The sequence below is a fragment of the Emericellopsis atlantica genome, assembly GCF_019669845.1.
Source record: "Emericellopsis atlantica unplaced genomic scaffold F5Z01scaffold_16, whole genome shotgun sequence".
NCBI classification, from domain to species: domain Eukaryota; kingdom Fungi; phylum Ascomycota; class Sordariomycetes; order Hypocreales; family Bionectriaceae; genus Emericellopsis; species Emericellopsis atlantica.
The window spans coordinates 562,468-579,505 of record NW_025764718.1 but is presented as its reverse complement, the minus strand read 5'-3'; the positions used below and the strand labels follow the sequence as shown (position 1 = coordinate 579,505).

The following is a 17,038-nucleotide window of genomic DNA, read 5'->3' as shown; positions in this document are numbered from 1 at the left end:
CGACGAACCTTTTTCCATCGCCAAACTAACCCTCCAGCAACCACATCGCCCATCACCATCACAATGGCAAAGGAGGCTCCCGCAAAGACCGGTCTGACCATTGGTCAGAACCGTGGCCACGTACGTTGAATACCAAGCACATTCCCCGTCGACAAACACCGAGCCGAAAAGAAAGAGAAGACCGTCGATCGAGCGAACACATACAAATCATCACACACAATGTCCTATATACAAGTCTCACCTCGTGGAGGATCTCTGCTTCTAGGCTGTGGGACTGAGAATGGACAAAAGTGCACACGCTTTGTTGTGTCGTTCTTTTCTTCGCCTTTTCTCTTTCGGTTCCCCCGACGAAAACTCCTATCTGGCAGATGATGGACGCTGACATGCTGTGTTTCTCGGATTATAGAAGACGACTGCTCGCGTTGTCAAGCCCCGTGTTTCCAAGACCAAGGGTCACCTAAGCAAGCGCACCGCGTTTGTCCGTGAGGTCGTCAAGGAGGTCGCTGGGTGAGTTGCTCCTCGTGGCAGCCGAGGCGTTGCGCAAGCAATTAGCCTGCGCTGTTATCCATCTTGAACATCCGATGCTAATCTCTGTCCAGCCTCGCCCCCTACGAGCGCCGTGTCATTGAGTTGCTCCGCAACTCCCGTGACAAGCGTGCCCGTAAGCTCGCCAAGAAGAGGGTACGTCTTGACACTTGTCGATCCCTCGAGATCATGTCGCTAACTCTTCCTAGCTCGGTACCTTTGGCCGTGCCAAGAAGAAGGTCGATGAGCTCCAGCGTGTCATCGCCGAGTCGCGCCGTGCTGGCCACTAAACTCGAGAAGACAATTTGTTTGTCAACTCGGTCCCTCCACACGCTGAGACGTGGAGATGAGCCAACAAAATAGCGACGACAGAAAAGGAATGACGAATACCTGGGTTCATTTGTTTACGGGCATCGGTTCTGGCGTGGTCTCTCGATTCATGTGAAATGATCGGCTTTTGATATACCGTCGCAGAAGGCTTGGCTGCGCCGAGAGGAAAAAATCAACACCAAGTTCACCAAGATATAATTGCCGGTTATCGTGATTGTGAATTTCAGTGTCGAATTAAACAGCGCTATGCGGTGTCTCTTGCTACCATCCATGCTCGCTACGGGCGAAAGACCAGTCGACACGTAATTACTTCTTGCCCATCTTGAGCCATTTGGGCATCTTCTTGCCCAGGCCATCGCCTTTGCTCTTCTCCTCCTTGGGCTCGACAATAGGCGCTGCCTCGGGTTCTTCCTCCTCTACCTCAGGCACCTCGGGAATCTTTACGGACTCGCCCTGACTGGCCACGCTGGACTTGAGGAAGGGCTTCTTCCGCACCTCAGTGGATACGCTGTCGTCCCAGACCAAGTTCACCAGCGTCCTGCCAGTCAGTTTGTACGCTCTGATGAGGCTGTTGCTCGCGCTGCTGTCATCCTTGATCACCGTCCGCCCACCCGAGATGACGAGCTTGAAAGGCTGGCTCTGGTCCGCCATGACATGCCTGACAGCCTCATATATGAAGCCGCCCGTCTCCCCGTGCCCAACCACCCATTCACTGCTGGTGTTGTCTGGGAATCGGACCTTGACACTGACAGTTTTCACAGCGGCGAACTTGGCTTCTTCAGCCGCCGCTTTTTCTTCAAGTTCCTTGTCTGACAACAAACGCTTGTTCCTGGAGTTTTCCTGTAAACGAGCTTGGTGTAACTGAGCATGCGCGATCGTCGGCGTGTAGTCCACCTCACGCACTGGCGCCTTGGCGGCAGCTGGGACGTCACTTGACGGCGCCAAATACACGTGAGAAGGCTGAAAAGGGTCCTTTGACGCAGAAGCTGGCATATCGACGGAGTCCGCTTCATTGGACGGCGCTGGCGTCGTTGCAGGTGCTGTTGGTTCGGGCTCCTGGCTGGTGGGCGCAACGTCCGGCATAGGTGAATCGACTGTCTGTACATGTGTAGGCGCCTCTACTACGGGGGTGTTTGTTGCCGCTGTCGCAGAAGCTGGCTTTGGTAACGTATCCTCCACATCCTTGAAATACTGTCCAATGCGCTCCAACGTGTCGTACAGCGTTTGATCCGTCACTTTGTAGCCAAGTCGTATGAGGACACTCCCCGAGTTATATCCAAGTTGCGAGAGAGTCTTTTGAAAGTCGTCCAAGGTTGACAGCTCTCTTCCCATGATGTTCAGCACTGGGGTTTCGTAGTACAGCTGTCCACTGCCTGCGGTCGCCGTCTCGTTGGACATCTGGGCCACGCCTCGAGCAGTGATATTGATATTCCTCCCTGCACTCGCATCGCCGCTCTCGAACTGCCGTAGAAGTTGCCATAGCGTCAGGTCACTGGGGAACTTCCTTATTAACCGACCGCCGGGGATATCCTTGGCTTCGGGCTGTGGTAGCTGCAGGGCGACTTGGATCGCTGAGGGTGTGTTGGATTTAAGGACGAGGTCGAGCTTGGCCCCGGGGCTGAGGCCAGAGGTGCGGAAGGGAACAGATAGATCGACCTGTTTCGCCTTGTGTTTGGCAACATACTTGTCGCTCGGCAGGTTGAGGCTCTTGCACGCCTGCTGCAGGACGTCGGAAAGGTAGGTGCCCGGCGATACCTTGACTGTTGCGCGCCTTGCGCCGGGTCCAATGACCACGACGTGTGAGGACATGCTATTCCCCGAATGCCTGTGATTTCCCCGGTCGTTCGCGAATATTATCACCCGTGATGGTAGCTCTGGATTCGGTTGGTTTGAACGTCCTCGGGTGATTGAATGGTGGGGTTATGCAAGTACTTGGCGAGAGGGATGGGCGAACTCGCCGAGATGAGGGTTGAGAACAGAAATATGGGATTATGCGGAGTCGGCTTCTTTTCCTTAGTGAGTGATCCTTATCGTGAAGCAGCGCGGTTCATGGACGAGTATATGAAAGAGTGGTTGTTCGTAAGCTCACACTGTTCTCGAAGCATCCGCAGGCAACGGCACGGTGAGGTAAGAGCTCCTCCAACGAGTCAACGCCGCCCAGTTCAAGGTGGGCTGTCCAGCACCTGTGCACTCCAACCAATCAAACAACGCCTGTGGACCCCCCCAGGCTCGATTGTCCGCGCCATGGCTGTTTGCCTTGAGGCGCTCTCCGCTAAACGCACCTGGGGAGCTCCAAGCTGCATCATCTCCGCGACGACTTTGAATGCCACCATCCTCCGCCAACACGACACAGGCTCATACGACGATCTTGTCAAGTTGACGTCTCGACTACGAGTTACATATTCATCTCCTACAGAGGGGACTAGGTCTCCACCACAGTCGCCATGGTACGTCTATTCCATCCCAAGCCTTGAGGAGCGTCACCAGCTAACATATGATGCCTGTCTACAGTCTTCACCCTTCTCGATAAGTTCGTCCACCGCCCGACCCCGAGTCCCCCCATCGTTGCTAACCCCGATCACTAGACGGTGGTGCCGCCGTTGCCATGGTTGGCAAGGACTGCGTTGCCATTGCCTGCGACCTGCGCCTGGGCATGCAGTCCCTCACCATCTCCAACAACTTTCCCAAGATCTTCCGCTACGGCGACAATGTCTTCCTTGGCCTCACGGGCCTCGCCACCGACGTGAGCACCGTCTCCGACCTCTTCCGCTACAAGACCAACATGTACCGCCTGCGCGAGGAGCGGTCCATCTCGCCCCGCACGTTTGCCAACCTCGTCTCGTCGAGCCTGTATGAGAAACGGTTCGGGCCATACTTTGTCAGTCCGGTGGTGGCTGGCTTGGACCCCACGACGGGCAAGCCCTTTATCTGCGGGTTCGACAGCATTGGGTGCATTGATTTCGCAAAGGACTTTATCGTGTCGGGCACGGCGTCGGAGCAGCTGTTTGGCATGTGCGAGGGGCTCTGGGAGCCGGATCTGGTTGGTTTCTTGCTACGATTGCTTCGGCTGATGTCCTCTGTGCTGACTCTGGTAGGAACCCGATGCGCTCTTCGAGACCATCTCGCAAGCGCTGCTCAACGCGGTCGACCGCGATGCCCTCTCCGGCTGGGGTGCTCACGTCTACATCATCGAAAAGGACAAGGTCACCAAGCGCTTACTGAAGGGCCGCCAGGACTAGGCGGGGGTAACTTTCATGATGAACGACTGGGACGAATGGGGGCAAGGTTGCATCTGTATGACTACACTAGATACTCGCTCAAATGCCAAGGGACGAGTGATGCACCACACACTGCGGACGATTGTTGTGACGCATGCTTGAACAGTTCTATTCTCGCGGAACCTAAAGTGCTATGCAGCCCAAGGACCCACAGACATGTCTACAAGCTAAGTGTACATGTTGTCTATTTTGAGGCGTGTCTAGCGAACATGATCTTCCTCTACTGTCTATCCCTCTACTGCTCCTTCTTAGCCTTGAGGCCGATTTCCGTCGTCTTCTGCATGAAGAACTGGCGCTCAATGAGCTTGAGTATCTCATCAAGGAGACTTTGAATCGTTAGCGAACATTCCATCATGTTTGACAAGTCCAAAACTTACATCACGGGCGCACTGATGACGACAACTGCCTTCCACTCGGTGGCGTTGAGGGGCAGGATGGAGAACAGGCCCTGCAGGACAGGAGTGTAAAGCAGGGCAAAGTGAAGAGCCATTGACAAGGCGATGGCATAGACCAGCATCATATTCTTCCACAGGGGCAGGGTGAGCAGGGACTCGCTGGACGACAGGGCGTTCATCGCGTTGAACATTTCGATGACGACCAGGATGGACAGCGACACGGTCGAACCAGCCTTGGCCATGTCGTTGGAGAACATGTCGCAGCCAATCTCGGGGAAGTCGGTCGAGCAGTGGTGGAAGCGGGACAGCTGCTTGAAGCTGATCTGGGGGCCTTCAGGGTTGTACATGAACCACCAGGCATATCCAGCAACAGTGGCCAGGCCAACATAGGTACCGATGACGAGGTAGCGAATAAAGAGCCAGCCTCCGATGAGGACCTCGTCCCTCTTGCGGGGCTGGCGCCTCATAATGTCGTGGTCAGGGGGGTTGAAGGAGAGCGCAGTGGCAGGCAGACCGTCGGTGACCAGGTTGACCCAGAGGAGCTGCACGGGCACAAGCGCCTCGGGCATGCCGAGGGCGGCCGTGAGGAAGATGGACACAACCTCGCCAATGTTGGAGGAGATCAGGTAGCGGATGAACTGCTGCGTGTTGTTGTAGATGGCACGGCCTTCCTCAATGGCCACCTCAATCGTGGCAAAGTTGCTGTCGGCCAGGACCATGTCGGCCGCGAGCTTGGAGACATCGGTACCAGAGCCCATGGCAACACCAATGTCAGCCTTCTTGAGGGCGGGCGCGTCGTTGACACCGTCGCCGGTCATGGCAACGACCTCGCCGAGAGACTGGAGCAGATCGACCAACTTGGACTTGTGGCCAGGTTCGACACGGGAGAACAGCGACGCCTTCTTGGCAGCCTCAAGTTGCTCACTGGGGCTCAGGTTGTCAAATTCACGTCCAGTGTAGCTCTTGCCCTTGAGGTCCTCGTGCTGCGTAAAGACGCCGATTTGACGGCAGATGCTCTCGGCGGTGTTGCGGTTGTCGCCGGTGATGACGATGACACGGATGCCGGCCTCCTTGCACTGGCGGATGGAGCCGGGGACTTCCTCACGGGGAGGGTCCAGCATGCCAACCATACCGAGGAAAGTCATGTTCTGCTCGAGCTGGGCGTACTGCTCCGTGGTCTGGGCGTTCTTGATCAGGGGGTTCTCGGACACATCATCCACGCTCGCCAGGGCGATGACACGAAGTCCACGGTTGCCGTACTCGACAACCTCCTTGAGGAGAAGGTCGGAGAGCTTCTTGTTGAGAGCAACCTGCTTGCCGCCGGCACCCAACAGAGCGTGAGAGCAGCGATCGATGATGGACTCGGGGGCACCCTTGACAAGGAGCTTCTTCGCCTTGCCGTTGGCAGCAAGCACAGACATGCTCTTGCGGTCGCGAGAGAACTCAAAGGTAGCGAGACGAGGGAGGGCCTTTTCATGGTTGGCGCTGGCATAGTGAACGCAGTCTTCGGGGTGAGTGTTGGCAGGGGCACAAGGGCCAATCTTCTCCGCGAGAGTCCTCAGGGCACCTTCGGTGGCCTCGCCAACGTTGGAGAAGACACCACTGCGCGAGTCATAGGCGAGATGAGCATCGTTGCAGAGAGCTGCGACCTCAGCCATGCGACGAACAGTGTCAGAGCTCTTGGTCAGATTGTCGACAACCTTGCCGTTCAGCTTGATGTCACCCTTGGGAGCGAAAGTGGTGCCCTCGACGTCAAGCTCCACAAGGTCGGAGCCACTCTCGTCGAGGTAGACCATCTTGTTGACGCTCATTTGGTTCGTGGTGAGAGTGCCAGTCTTGTCAGAGCAGATGACGCTGCAGCTTCCCAGGGTCTCGACAGACGGAAGGCTGCGCACAACGGCATTCTTAGCGGCCATCTTGCGGGTACCCAGAGCCAAACAAGTGGTGATGACGACGGCGAGACCCTCGGGAATGGCAGCCACACCCAGCGAGACGGCGATCTTGAGATAGTAGATGGCACCCTTGGCCCATGAGCCGTGGCTGGGGTCATTGAAGTTGGGGACATTGATGAGCCAGACGAGAATGCAGATGACAGTGATGACCTTCGCCAGCTTGTCGCCAAAGTCGTTGAGCTTCTGCTTGAGAGGCGTGGGCTCGGAGATCTGGGCCGTGATGCTCTCGTGGATGTCGCCAATCGCCGTGTTGGGTCCGGTCAAGACAACGACGGCCTTGGCCTTTCCCTTGACGACAGTGGTACCGGAAAAGAGCATGTTGATCTGGTCCTGCAAGACAGCCTTCTCATCCTCGACGACAGTCTGGGCATCCTTGCGAACGCTCTCGCTCTCTCCAGTCAGGATAGCCTGGTCCACAGCAAAGCTGTTGCTTTCGATCGCGACGATACGGCAGTCGGCAGGGATACGGTCTCCAACAGCGACCGAGACGATATCACCGGGCACAAGCAAATCGGCCCTGAGACGGGAGATGTGGCCATTGCGGAGGACGTTGGCTTCGTTGGCCGAGTACTCCTGCAGGGCGGCAATGGCCTTCTCGGCGCTGCTCTCCTGCGAGACTCCGACAACGGCGTTCAGGATGAGGATCGTGAGGATCTGCGATCAGCGTTAGTCGTCTTGCGCGTCCCTCGAGTCTATAGTGGGGCGCCGAGTCGAACGGACGTCCACCACGCTTACGTACCACTGCTGGGTCGACAAAGGCACTCCAGCCCCCCTCCTCCTCGAAGAGAGCGAGGACGAAGGAAACGACGGCCGAGCCGAGGAGGATGATGACGAGCTGGTCCTTGAATTGCTCGAGGATCAGCTCCCAGATGGGGGTCGGGGGTTCTTCCGCGATGGCTGTGGTACACAGGTCAGCAAGAGGTAGAGAGAGGAGGGGCAGGGTGTAGCGAACCATTGCTGCCGTGTTTGCTTCTCAAGGACTCGACCTGAGCGTCTGTGAGGCCGGTGTCCTCGCTCACGGAGAAATTGGCAAGCACCTGCATGGTGGGACGAGCAAAGGCGGCCTCCATGTTGGTTGATGTGGTGGTGATGGTGGTGAGGTGGGAGGTGGTTGCGAAAGGCAAAGAGATGCGCTATGATGCGCTGCGATGCGATAGGCCGAGACGAAGCGCACCCTTGGTTTGGGGCAGATCGGCCGGTCGGAAATATCGCTGGCTTACTAACGAACAACCAGCGCGAGGTACCGGTAATTTAAGCCTAATAATAGAGCCTCGATGTGAATGGAAGAAAAGTGGAAGAGTTCAAGAAACGAAGTGGTTTAGAGAAGTTCACGGTCTCAGCATGGCAACATGCTGGGATGGATAGAGTGGCAGATTTATCAGCAACGGAGAGAGTCTAGACGTAGGATTCCCCACGCTGGAAGAGGATCAAGAGGCAGAATGGTATCGATCTTGCAGTCACCGGTCCTCGCTTGGACATGACAAAAGTGCGTCCAGCAAAAGCTCAACGTGTTCACATCTTCGCCAGTCGACCATCTTTTTTTTCGCCTCCGCCCCACGCCTGGGACCTGAAACTTGCCCAAATGCGGTTAGCATGAGTGAATGCTGCCAGAATAAGTAGAGCACTTGGCTGCTTGGACATTACCGGGTTTGTCCCGCTAGTTTATTGTCCTTACAGGCGTAATTGTATCGGCACTTCTGCTGCAATGGATGCACATGTGCATCTTCCAAGATTCCTGATGATGTCTTCAGACTGGACACCTCCATTCGATTACCAGTGCGAGCGACGAAGCGGGCCTGACGCCAAGCGGTTTCTCAGTTGTACTTTGCAAGTGCGCATACATCATCTCGCACTCGTCCCACCAATTGCCCCGACACTGCCGAGCATTACCACGAGTAGATCCGAAATGGCACACATTGTACTCCGTATTGCAATGAGACTGCGGGCATGGCAAAAACACCACTTCCAATTCTCATGGCGAAGTTGCATGATGGCCGAGAATGCTATTTGAGGTCGAGTCCAAACTTGGCCGGGGCTTTGACTGTACGTTTTTGAGGTGAGAGCGAATCTAAGGCTCTACTTTGGCCATCCAGGTTGGCGCTGGCCCGTGTGGCCCGAACATAGGCGTCTGGGATTAGAACGTAGGTCGCAGACATTTTTGAGTTGGTGCTCGTGTATCCGAGAAGGTCTATCTATCTCCTCGGTCGCCTTCCATCGAGCTGCTCAGATCTCGACGGCTACAACCATTCATGGAGTGAGATTGGGCCTCTTCAAGAAGAGCTGATGAAGAGCTCCTAAACAAGCCAGGTCTCACTAACTTACCTGGTACTTGGGGACGGTGCTCTTCCATACTAGACGCGCAAAGCTTCTCTGGTCTGCTTGGTTCTTGCCCCAAGGCGTCATCAGTCCTTTGATGCCGGCGGGCGTGCCACGTCCTCGCTCTTGCCAAAGTCACCGAACTGGGGATAGCATCAACAGCTCAGACATGTCATCCCCTTCAAACGAAGCTTTGTTGCTTGTCACTATTGCTTGTCAAGTTCTGCATCTGCCATCTTTAGGTGCTTTTCACCCGTCATGTCCTACTAATCCGTCTGCGCGACACTTTTTGGCTCTTTTGGTTTCTTGGAGCAGATGATACACGCTTGTTGAGTTCATTGTAATCATTTGTTTCTCTTCACTTCTCCTCACTATGGAAGCCGGCAAAGAAGATGCCCTCGTCACCAGCGGTCATGGCGTACACGATGATCTTCACGATGCCGGGATACCCTCTGCAAACGAAACAGACTCTGTTGGCGAGATGCGAACCCCAATGCGTCCAAGAGATCGCTACAACTTGTCATCCAGCCTTGACCAGACCCTGGAAGAAGGCTTCGGGCCATTTGAGGATACGCTAGGCCATGGCCAAACATATGGGTACGCATCCAAAGAGCATTCGGAAGAACTTCCCAGCGATCTTGCCGGCGGTCAAGGCCCGTCAGAGAACAATCAGAGACTCCCTCGAGGACCATTCTCCCGATGGGTGCGGTCTTTGCACAGACGGGCAGAGTGTCGCCCTTCGGTTTCCGGGAAAACTGGCGTAGGGGGCCAGCTTTTCGAAATAACAGGCATGCGAAAGACACCCTTTGCCCGCAGGTCTCGGCGGTTCGCGTCTTCAACCGGATCTTCCTTTGGCTTCGTTGCGAATATGCGAAGTGCTAGTGTCAGCCTCGTCAGTGCAAGCAGCGCGGGACGGTTTGGGTCCAGAAAAGGAACACCAATGTGGCCACAGGCAGACCGGAGCAGCAGAGCATCTCTTTATCTGAATCGAACCTCTGAGGACAGCACACTACTGGAGCGATCAGTCCAGGAAGACAAGGCAGCCGCGGAACGCGCCGTACAAAGACGCCTTATCTTGGAGGAACTTATCGCAACGGAGGAGAGTTATGTCAGAGACCTCCGCTTCTTGATCAACGTGGGATATCCAGTTGCACTTTTGTGGCAGTGACTGATGCTTTCAGGTTTTCGTGACCATGCTAGCCCCTCTGCCGAGCCATGCCAGAGGTCTTCGGACATCCTTCAGCCGAAACCTGAACGAGATACTTGAGCTGCATGAGGAAATCCTCGGGGAACTCCATCGAAGAATTCCGTTTTCCGAATATTCTCACTGCAATTCCGACCAACCCGCTTCCTTGCCAGGTGGCAGCACCCGCAGCGTTCACAAAGTGACTGGGCACAAGCGTTGGCGAAGCCTAGATACGGTCCCAGAGAATGGAGGCAGGTGCGCCCTCATCCACAGATCTCACGGGCTGTTGGCTGAGCCTCAGACCGCGGCTGAAGTTGCGGATATCTTCATCAGACGGGTGCGTTATGCAAAAGGTGTGTTAACCTGATGTGAGCTGCGCTGACTAGCCACAAGCTCGGTCGCTTTTTCGTATATGAAGAGTACGGGGCGAAACATGGTCTTGTTGCAGCGGAAATCCATCTTGCGACGCAACCCAACACGCCAGGCAAAGCCTTTTGCCAGCGAGGCATTGAAGCCCTTGCTTCAACTCTCGAACCGTCGAAGCAACCGTCCGCTTCGCTGAAAAGGGCTTCAACGCTAGACGACTTGTTGATGAAGGTAGGTCGATTCGACCTGATCTCTGGCAATGCTGACAAAATGGTCTTCAGCCTGTCCAGCGGGTGACAAAATATCCACTACTGTTCGATCAGCTCGCCAGGTCCACCACTGCGGCTGACTGCCCAAACTCGCACATGGAAGTCGACACGGCGCTGTTCCGACTACAAGAGGCGACTCTAGCTTTGAACCGCAACACCAATGACCCCAATGTCCGGGCTGTTCTCGAGAAGACTTGGCTTTTGCAGGATCGGCTGGTGTTTTCCGGCAGAGTACGTGATCATGCTGTCACGTCCAAGTTCACGCTGACAACGCTTCAGAGAATCGACGCCATGACCAAGAATCAAGTCCGTGGCTTTGGCAGAATCCAATTGTGCGGTGCCCTACACGTAATCTGGTCAGCGGCCGACGGAGTCAAAGGCCGGTACGTAATCTCGCTATTGTATAAAGACATGCTGTGTCTCGCTTGGGCCGGCAAGGTAGACCAGATCTACACAATCATGCTCTGCGTAAATCTCGACGACGCTCGAGTCGAGACAACGACAAACGATCAAGGTATGTTTTGCTTTGCCGAAACGGGGTCTGTGATTGTTGACTCCTAGTCCAGGCCTACAGTGTCAGACTGCGCCTTTTTCATGGAAGTTAGTCTTTGAATGCGGATCTCAGCTTTATGAAATTATCATGACTGCCTGCTCCCAGGCAGAGGAAGAGAGCTGGCGAAGCCATCTCACCCGCATCAAACCTGAAGCCCCGCCCGCGCGACATCAGGGCGCTTCGACATCCTTGGAGTTGGATATCAAGAGCTTCGGTTCGGTGTTAGGGAAGGACAATAAGACCGCAAGGCGAGATTCCATCAGCCGAGCGTGTACCGTCGGTGCCAGAAGGACAACGACTCCGGTTATTCTTAGGAATACCTGCGCCGCTGGAAATGGCAGGAGTATTTCCACCTCGAACGTGGCTATCAACCGTTCTCAGTCGCTTCTGACCACCAATTTCCGGCAGGTAATTCTGGCGCCACCGGCAGCTGAGAGAATCCGTCTGGAGTCGATCCTCGCGGACGTTTGGACACGCGACACGCTTCCGTTTCCGGGAATTACTGGCAGGGCTCGAAATGATCACCTGATCCGAGCTACGTCGATGATGAGGAAGCTCAGCATGGTCGGCATCACAGATCCATTCAGCAAACGATCCATGAGCATGAGTATGAAGTCGGCCCAGCCAATGAGGACAGACAAAGGCCAGATACGCGAGGAGCCTCATGAGCCCGGGATCAGGGGGACGGCGAATCAGCCTCTGAGACGGCCCAAAAACGAGGGCGATGATCTCGTTGTCAAACGCCCAAGGATGCGAGAGGCTGCAACATGTCCTGTGGTGCCAACAAAGCTCTTTGACGTGACTGTGCACAAGCCCGGGCGGCCAGACTTGGCTGAGGGTCTGCGGTTGCAAGGCTACAATGATGAAGGAGCCGAGGGCCCAGGCGAGGTTCTGCGGAAATCATCTACAAACAGTGTGCGCACTGTGTCTCAAGACAGGGCGACAAGCCAGACGACCGCACAGGGAGAGGAGAATCAAGAGCCAAGCCCTGCGAAGCCAGATGCCAAGAACCTCAAGAATCAAAGTCGACGGGCTAGGCTGGCGTCTCCGAGGACAGAAAAGGCTGGTCTATTGCGGCATCTACTCCGCTGAAGGCCTTCCTCGGTCTCACTTGAGTATACAGATGCCGTGACCCTGGCACAGTGTGGAGTTGGAGTATAGTGTATCAACGTTGTTGGCGACAGCGGCAAGTCAGTCCTATTGTATGTTATCCTTTTAGGACAATAAACAATGAACAACACTTGCGATGACTCTTGATGCTCGTGAGGCTGATCTGCTGAGGCGACTTTGACGTGCATAGTCGGTAATAGGCCCAGTACCGGTAGCTACGAAGTTATTAAGCTCACACGCTAGCATGTACGTCACGGTGGAGCTACTTCAACTGTACTTGAGCTGCCTTCTAAAGTCGGCATTGCGTGAGGCGCACGGTCATATTTACATTGACGCAAACGCTTCCCTCGCCTGGTGCTTTTACTGCCTGTTTCCAAGGTAAATCGGTCAACATCTTGCCGCGATACAGGGCTCAACTTGAGGTCCAAGTTGAGTGGCGCATACATCATCCATCATGGCCCGACCCGGCGAAAGGCGCGCATGCAGGAACAAACAGGACAAAAGTCCAATCAAGCAGTGACAAGGCCGGAAACTGACCCCTGCTTTTGGATTACGACCAGCGAGGAGAATCATTCCATAGCATGAATGTCAGTTGACCCAAGAGGCATTGTGGAGATCATGATGCAGCTTCGCTCCATCGGCCGCGTGCCTGAACAGAGTTGGCGATGATGACGTAGGACAGATGCCAGCAGCTTCCAGAGCTCCAGTCCCCCTCCCCCTCCAACCCCTCCCTCTTTATTAAAGCTATTGTCCCTTCTATTCGAGCTTCTCCTCGTGTTTAATCCTCTACTACTTGATTCACTCTCATCACGTTACGACACAGAACATCACGCGACCACATACACACACATACAACCTTCCCACTCAAACACACAAACCAACAACAATGGCTCGCGGCGAGGCTACCCAGAACAAGGTCCATTTCAAGGGCAACAACGACGACTTCATCGTCTTTGTCGACGACGTGGAGGCGTTCAAGAACTGGCAGAGCGACTCCAGCGTCCCTCTGGCGCACTTTGTCTCCTCCTTCAAGGTCTTCCTCACCCACAAGTACGTGCCTGTCTCCTCTGCCTGCTTAGTTTTCGGTTGACTGACACATGGAACAATAGGCAGGGCACCCAGGGCCAGCTCGACGCCGCGCCCAAGTCCACCCTCGCGTCCGAGTTCGACACGGAGAACGAGGAGGAGGTCATCAAGAAGATCCTCAAGGAGGGCACCCTGCAGACCGTCGAGGTGCGTAGCTTCCCCCCGAGGCATCTCCTCAACGTTCCTTCTGATCCTGTTGGCTAACCTCCATTATAGATGTCCGGCCGACAAGGTCCCACCAACGACTCGATGAACGCCATGCGCACGAAGTAAGCGTTGCTGGCTGAGCGAGGTGGTTGATATTTGTTGCGGCAGCATGGCATTCAGGCACAGTGTATGAATGACAAAGGCGTTGTTTGGGTTTGGGTCTTATGAAAGCATTGAAATGACATCCACCTCTTTTTATGCGGGGGATTGGAAGAGAACACGGGGGGAGCGACATGGTGATCTTGAGTGACATCAGGTTACCCCGTTCCTCCTGAAAAGGCCATAATTGGCATGGTAGCTGCTCGACGAGCGGTGAATTGACATAATGTGCCTTTTTACATGACTTTGTTCTGTTGGAGTATGTCTGCGTGTGACGTCAGAGATGAGGAAGTGAGTGATGCATACCTACGGGGGAGGGGGCTGTTTTTGAAAATATAAATAACGCCGGAAAGAGCTCAGGGAAGATGTCACGCAGATAATTGTCCCTCGCTAGATCACACCTTCTGTTGAATAGAGCTCAACATATGTTAGCGATGTGTTGAAGGACATATTTTCAAAAACACCCCCCTACCGCTAAGGTATGGACGACGGCTGAGGAGCATTATGCCCGGGGAACCCAATGACAAACTGACGCAAAGCAACTTGGCAATGACCTAATAATAATGGCTCAAAACTGATCACTGGGCATGATGTGGCTGGTTGCGAATGTGTTTGATGTATGTCGCCTGTTGCTATATCATTGGCACGATGTTTCAACCAGTCGAGCAGAAAATTGCCATGCCCTGAAATTACCATTTTGCGTATCGACGAAGACCAATGTAAGATTTATATTGTTTTTCGATTGTTTTTGGATGACTGAATTTATCTATCTGTTGCTGTTTTGCAGTTGTATTTAATACCACTACGCTGCCGCAGGGTACGTGAATATCATCATCGCTATGACGTGCCAACTCGGGTCAGTGATCGTCCCCGAGATACCCTTTTCCAAACGGACGGGAGGATGACAGTATTATGCATAGTAAACGCCCTCACTCCATGCTGCATCAAGGCGACTGGCCTCTTTAAGCCTTGGCACCGGCCCCTCCACGTCCACGTTGGGGCAGTGTCCACGGTTTGGCGCAGATGATCTAGTGGCTCGGGGTTAGTCCTGCGACATTTGATCAGGGCCATAGGGCAGAGTATAGCTTACCTCGCCTTCGCTATATGCGACAAAGTAGACAACCACGCCGACCATGTAGTAGATGGCGGGGTTCGTCGTCTGGTACATGAGCACCGCCACCAGGGCCACGAGAGGCAGGATGGCGAGGCGGACTTCGAGGGAGCGGTGGATGGCGGAGCCGGCGATGAAACTGAGAGGCCATTCGAGAGCGAGCATGGCCAGACCGAAGACCAGGTTGAGGATTTGCAGAACGGGTATCGGCTTGACGGCGCCGTCGAGGGTCTTTGTGAGAAAGTCCCAGAATATCTTGGGCCAGAAGAAGCCTTCGATGGCGGCAACGACTTGGTCTGCGATGATGGATTAGCCTTGGGTTGTGCGGCGGGTAGTTGGGGTTCTTCTTGACTTACACGCTGCGGCCGTGAGGATGATGAGCCGAGCCCAGTGGTTCTTGATGAGCTTGCCCATTATTGCGCTTCCCCAAAGAGTGTGTCTTGCGAAGCTTTCCGTGGAGTGAATGCGATTCTATATTTGATCCGTGTGTCCCTCCCCCAAAGTATTAAAACCAAGGCGCCAAAAAAAGAGTGAATTGTACAAGCCGACGCTCTATCAAAGAGCTGTCGTGTCAAAGCAGCGCAGGTAACCAGACCCACGAGTTGAAAAAAAAGAAGGAGAAGAAGAAAAAAAAAAGAATGAGAATGAACAATATGCAGTATGTGTATCCCGGACGCGAAGCAATTAAGTCGTAAGCAATGCCTCCCTCCTATAAGTGTTGCCTCGGGGCTATTGCCCGCCCGCCTGGGCTGAGACACAGGGTGCTCGACGATGTGTGTCAACTATCAAGTGGCGTACGGATCCGACTGAAGCCGGCCAGTTGACGTCGGGGGTGTGGTAATGGTTGTGAAAACGTTGAATTTGATGTGGAATGAGGCAAATACATCTATGCGCTCATCTGTCGGGTTGGAAAGAGGTGTTGAAGCGGAATTGCTGGTCGTGGTATCGCGACGAGGTCGTTGGCGCAACGCTATCTTTGGTGTCGACGGTGAGAGGGCGGCGGATTTGCTGTGTGATGGCAGTGACCACTCGTGGGTGTGTTGAATGTGTTGGAGCTTTTGAGTTTCACGTGGTTCAGAAAAGTTTCTGTTCGAGATATGAGGCAGCGAAAACGGAGAAAGAGGAAGGAAAAGCGCACCCCAGACCGAAGCAGCTTCAGAGGTAGTTTAAGGTGATGCTGTCCGTGGTGGTGGTGGGTGCGGTGCGGAAGCGCCCATGGCGCATATTCGCTGCTTGGCCAGGCCAGGCCAGCCTAGACTAGACTAATGCGCCGACTGAGCCGATGGCGCTCTCGATCGAGTGAGGAGAATGGCAAGGTCACTCACTCACTTGCATGACGGTGCGCACAGCGAGATGGCGAGCGCACATGTCGTGGACGCAAAGATGGCCCAAAGAGGAGTGATGAAGTGATTGGCGACAAGTCGGCGGTTAGAGATGCACCTTTTGGCGAATCACAGTTCGAGCCGCCTCCTGCTTTCTGGTGGGCCCCGGCCCGGGGACCGGCCGAATATGGAGATCTCTACTTGGTGGTACATGTGCCGACCACCAGGGATGGCTGTCGTTCTCAGGTATCTTTTGATAGCGCACCTCCACACATCCCCCTCCGCCCACGACTAGGGTCGCTCTCTTAGCGAACAACTTTAATTGAAGACTTCCCAGCCTCTGCCCTCTTCACCAATGGTAATTTGTTGATAGTGCATGAATTCGGTCCTCTTGGCGAGCGAATTTCACAGGACAAGTCCTCGTAGCTGTGTGTCAATATTGGTCTGCGATTTTCCACGACGATTCGTCGATACCTTCTAATGAAGCATTCAGTGCCTCCAGGCTATTGATGAATGATGAGATGATCAGCTGGAGACTCCTTCCAATTTCCGTCTTTGAGCGACTTGTCAACTATTCCCCGGGGATTGAGACGCCTTTGGCGACAGAGGTGAAGCAGAGTGCGTTTGAAGCTGCGGTTCGTGTGTAATAAGAGGGGAGGGGTCGCGCTCGCACACACCCTGGTCTCCATCTCCCGGTCGCACAGCTGCAGCGGCCTCCCGCTGGCGGCACAAGCGGTGTGCATTACAGGCTCCTTGTGCACCTAGGACGAGCTGTTCTAAATTTGGCTCGCGCTATTGACCGTCTGCGTCGGTGACTTAAAAGAAGCACTCAGCCCATCGACAGTCGACCCCAGGTCCAGCAGTGATGACATCTTGGCTCGCTTGAGGAGCCCGCGTCTCCAGCCATTGACAGCATCTACGAACCTTCAATGT

The 17,038-nt window shown here is 54.6% G+C and overlaps 7 protein-coding genes across 7 annotated transcripts; 4 read left to right on the top strand and 3 right to left on the bottom strand.

Moving 5' to 3' along the window:
- Positions 1-63: 63 nt before the first annotated feature.
- Positions 64-815, top strand: F5Z01DRAFT_675026 (ribosomal protein L36e; the record flags this gene model as incomplete). The annotated part of the gene is made up of 4 exons (XM_046265104.1): positions 64-120; positions 407-507; positions 600-681; positions 735-815. 4 exons carry the CDS (start codon positions 64-66, stop codon positions 813-815), a joined length of 321 nt encoding a protein of 106 aa, XP_046117544.1.
- Positions 816-1,063: 248 nt separating this feature from the next.
- Positions 1,064-2,962, bottom strand: F5Z01DRAFT_657775 (GLUT4 regulating protein TUG-domain-containing protein). Its single transcript, XM_046263657.1, has one exon. It carries the CDS (start codon positions 2,662-2,664, stop codon positions 1,162-1,164), a length of 1,503 nt encoding a protein of 500 aa, XP_046117543.1. The 5' UTR covers positions 2,665-2,962; the 3' UTR covers positions 1,064-1,161.
- A 498-nt stretch (positions 2,963-3,460) lies between these two features.
- F5Z01DRAFT_682004 (20S proteasome, beta subunit) lies at positions 3,461-4,094 on the top strand (the record flags this gene model as incomplete). Its single annotated transcript, XM_046265734.1, has 2 exons — positions 3,461-3,895; positions 3,951-4,094. 2 exons carry the CDS (start codon positions 3,461-3,463, stop codon positions 4,092-4,094), a joined length of 579 nt encoding a protein of 192 aa, XP_046117542.1.
- F5Z01DRAFT_688499 (putative calcium P-type ATPase) lies at positions 4,040-7,550 on the bottom strand (the record flags this gene model as incomplete). Its single annotated transcript, XM_046266048.1, has 4 exons — positions 4,040-4,459; positions 4,511-7,134; positions 7,220-7,377; positions 7,433-7,550. 4 exons carry the CDS (start codon positions 7,548-7,550, stop codon positions 4,369-4,371), a joined length of 2,991 nt encoding a protein of 996 aa, XP_046117541.1. The 3' UTR covers positions 4,040-4,368.
- A 1,739-nt stretch (positions 7,551-9,289) lies between these two features.
- On the top strand, positions 9,290-12,262 carry F5Z01DRAFT_623577 (uncharacterized protein; the record flags this gene model as incomplete). Its single annotated transcript, XM_046261326.1, has 6 exons — positions 9,290-9,931; positions 9,978-10,319; positions 10,376-10,579; positions 10,630-10,848; positions 10,897-11,131; positions 11,184-12,262. The coding sequence occupies 6 exons, from the start codon at positions 9,290-9,292 to the stop codon at positions 12,260-12,262; spliced, it is 2,721 nt and encodes a 906-aa protein (XP_046117540.1).
- A 904-nt stretch (positions 12,263-13,166) lies between these two features.
- On the top strand, positions 13,167-13,639 carry F5Z01DRAFT_675021 (shwachman-Bodian-diamond syndrome protein; the record flags this gene model as incomplete). The annotated part of the gene is made up of 3 exons (XM_046265103.1): positions 13,167-13,330; positions 13,390-13,513; positions 13,583-13,639. The coding sequence occupies 3 exons, from the start codon at positions 13,167-13,169 to the stop codon at positions 13,637-13,639; spliced, it is 345 nt and encodes a 114-aa protein (XP_046117539.1).
- Positions 13,640-14,501: 862 nt separating this feature from the next.
- Positions 14,502-15,425, bottom strand: F5Z01DRAFT_149638 (PRO41 protein). Its single transcript, XM_046257720.1, has 3 exons — positions 15,140-15,425; positions 14,763-15,079; positions 14,502-14,700 (listed from the first exon to the last, which is right to left on the bottom strand). The coding sequence occupies exons 1-3, from the start codon at positions 15,195-15,197 to the stop codon at positions 14,635-14,637; spliced, it is 441 nt and encodes a 146-aa protein (XP_046117538.1). The 5' UTR covers positions 15,198-15,425; the 3' UTR covers positions 14,502-14,634.
- Between the last annotated feature and the right edge of the window lie 1,613 nt (positions 15,426-17,038).

Bases quoted from the DNA above. Each gene is read 5' to 3' on its own strand.
- F5Z01DRAFT_657775 (XM_046263657.1), bottom strand. From the start codon at position 2,664: ATGTCCTCACACGTCGTGGTCATTGGACCCGGCGCAAGGCGCGCAACA.
- F5Z01DRAFT_149638 (XM_046257720.1), bottom strand. From the start codon at position 15,197: ATGGGCAAGCTCATCAAGAACCACTGGGCTCGGCTCATCATCCTCACG. The intron at 15,080-15,139 runs GTAAGTCAAGAA...CCATCATCGCAG, and splicing joins CATCCTCACGGCCGCAGCGT to ACCAAGTCGTTGCCGCCATC. The intron at 14,701-14,762 runs GTAAGCTATACT...CCGAGCCACTAG, and splicing joins TCGCATATAGCGAAGGCGAG to ATCATCTGCGCCAAACCGTG.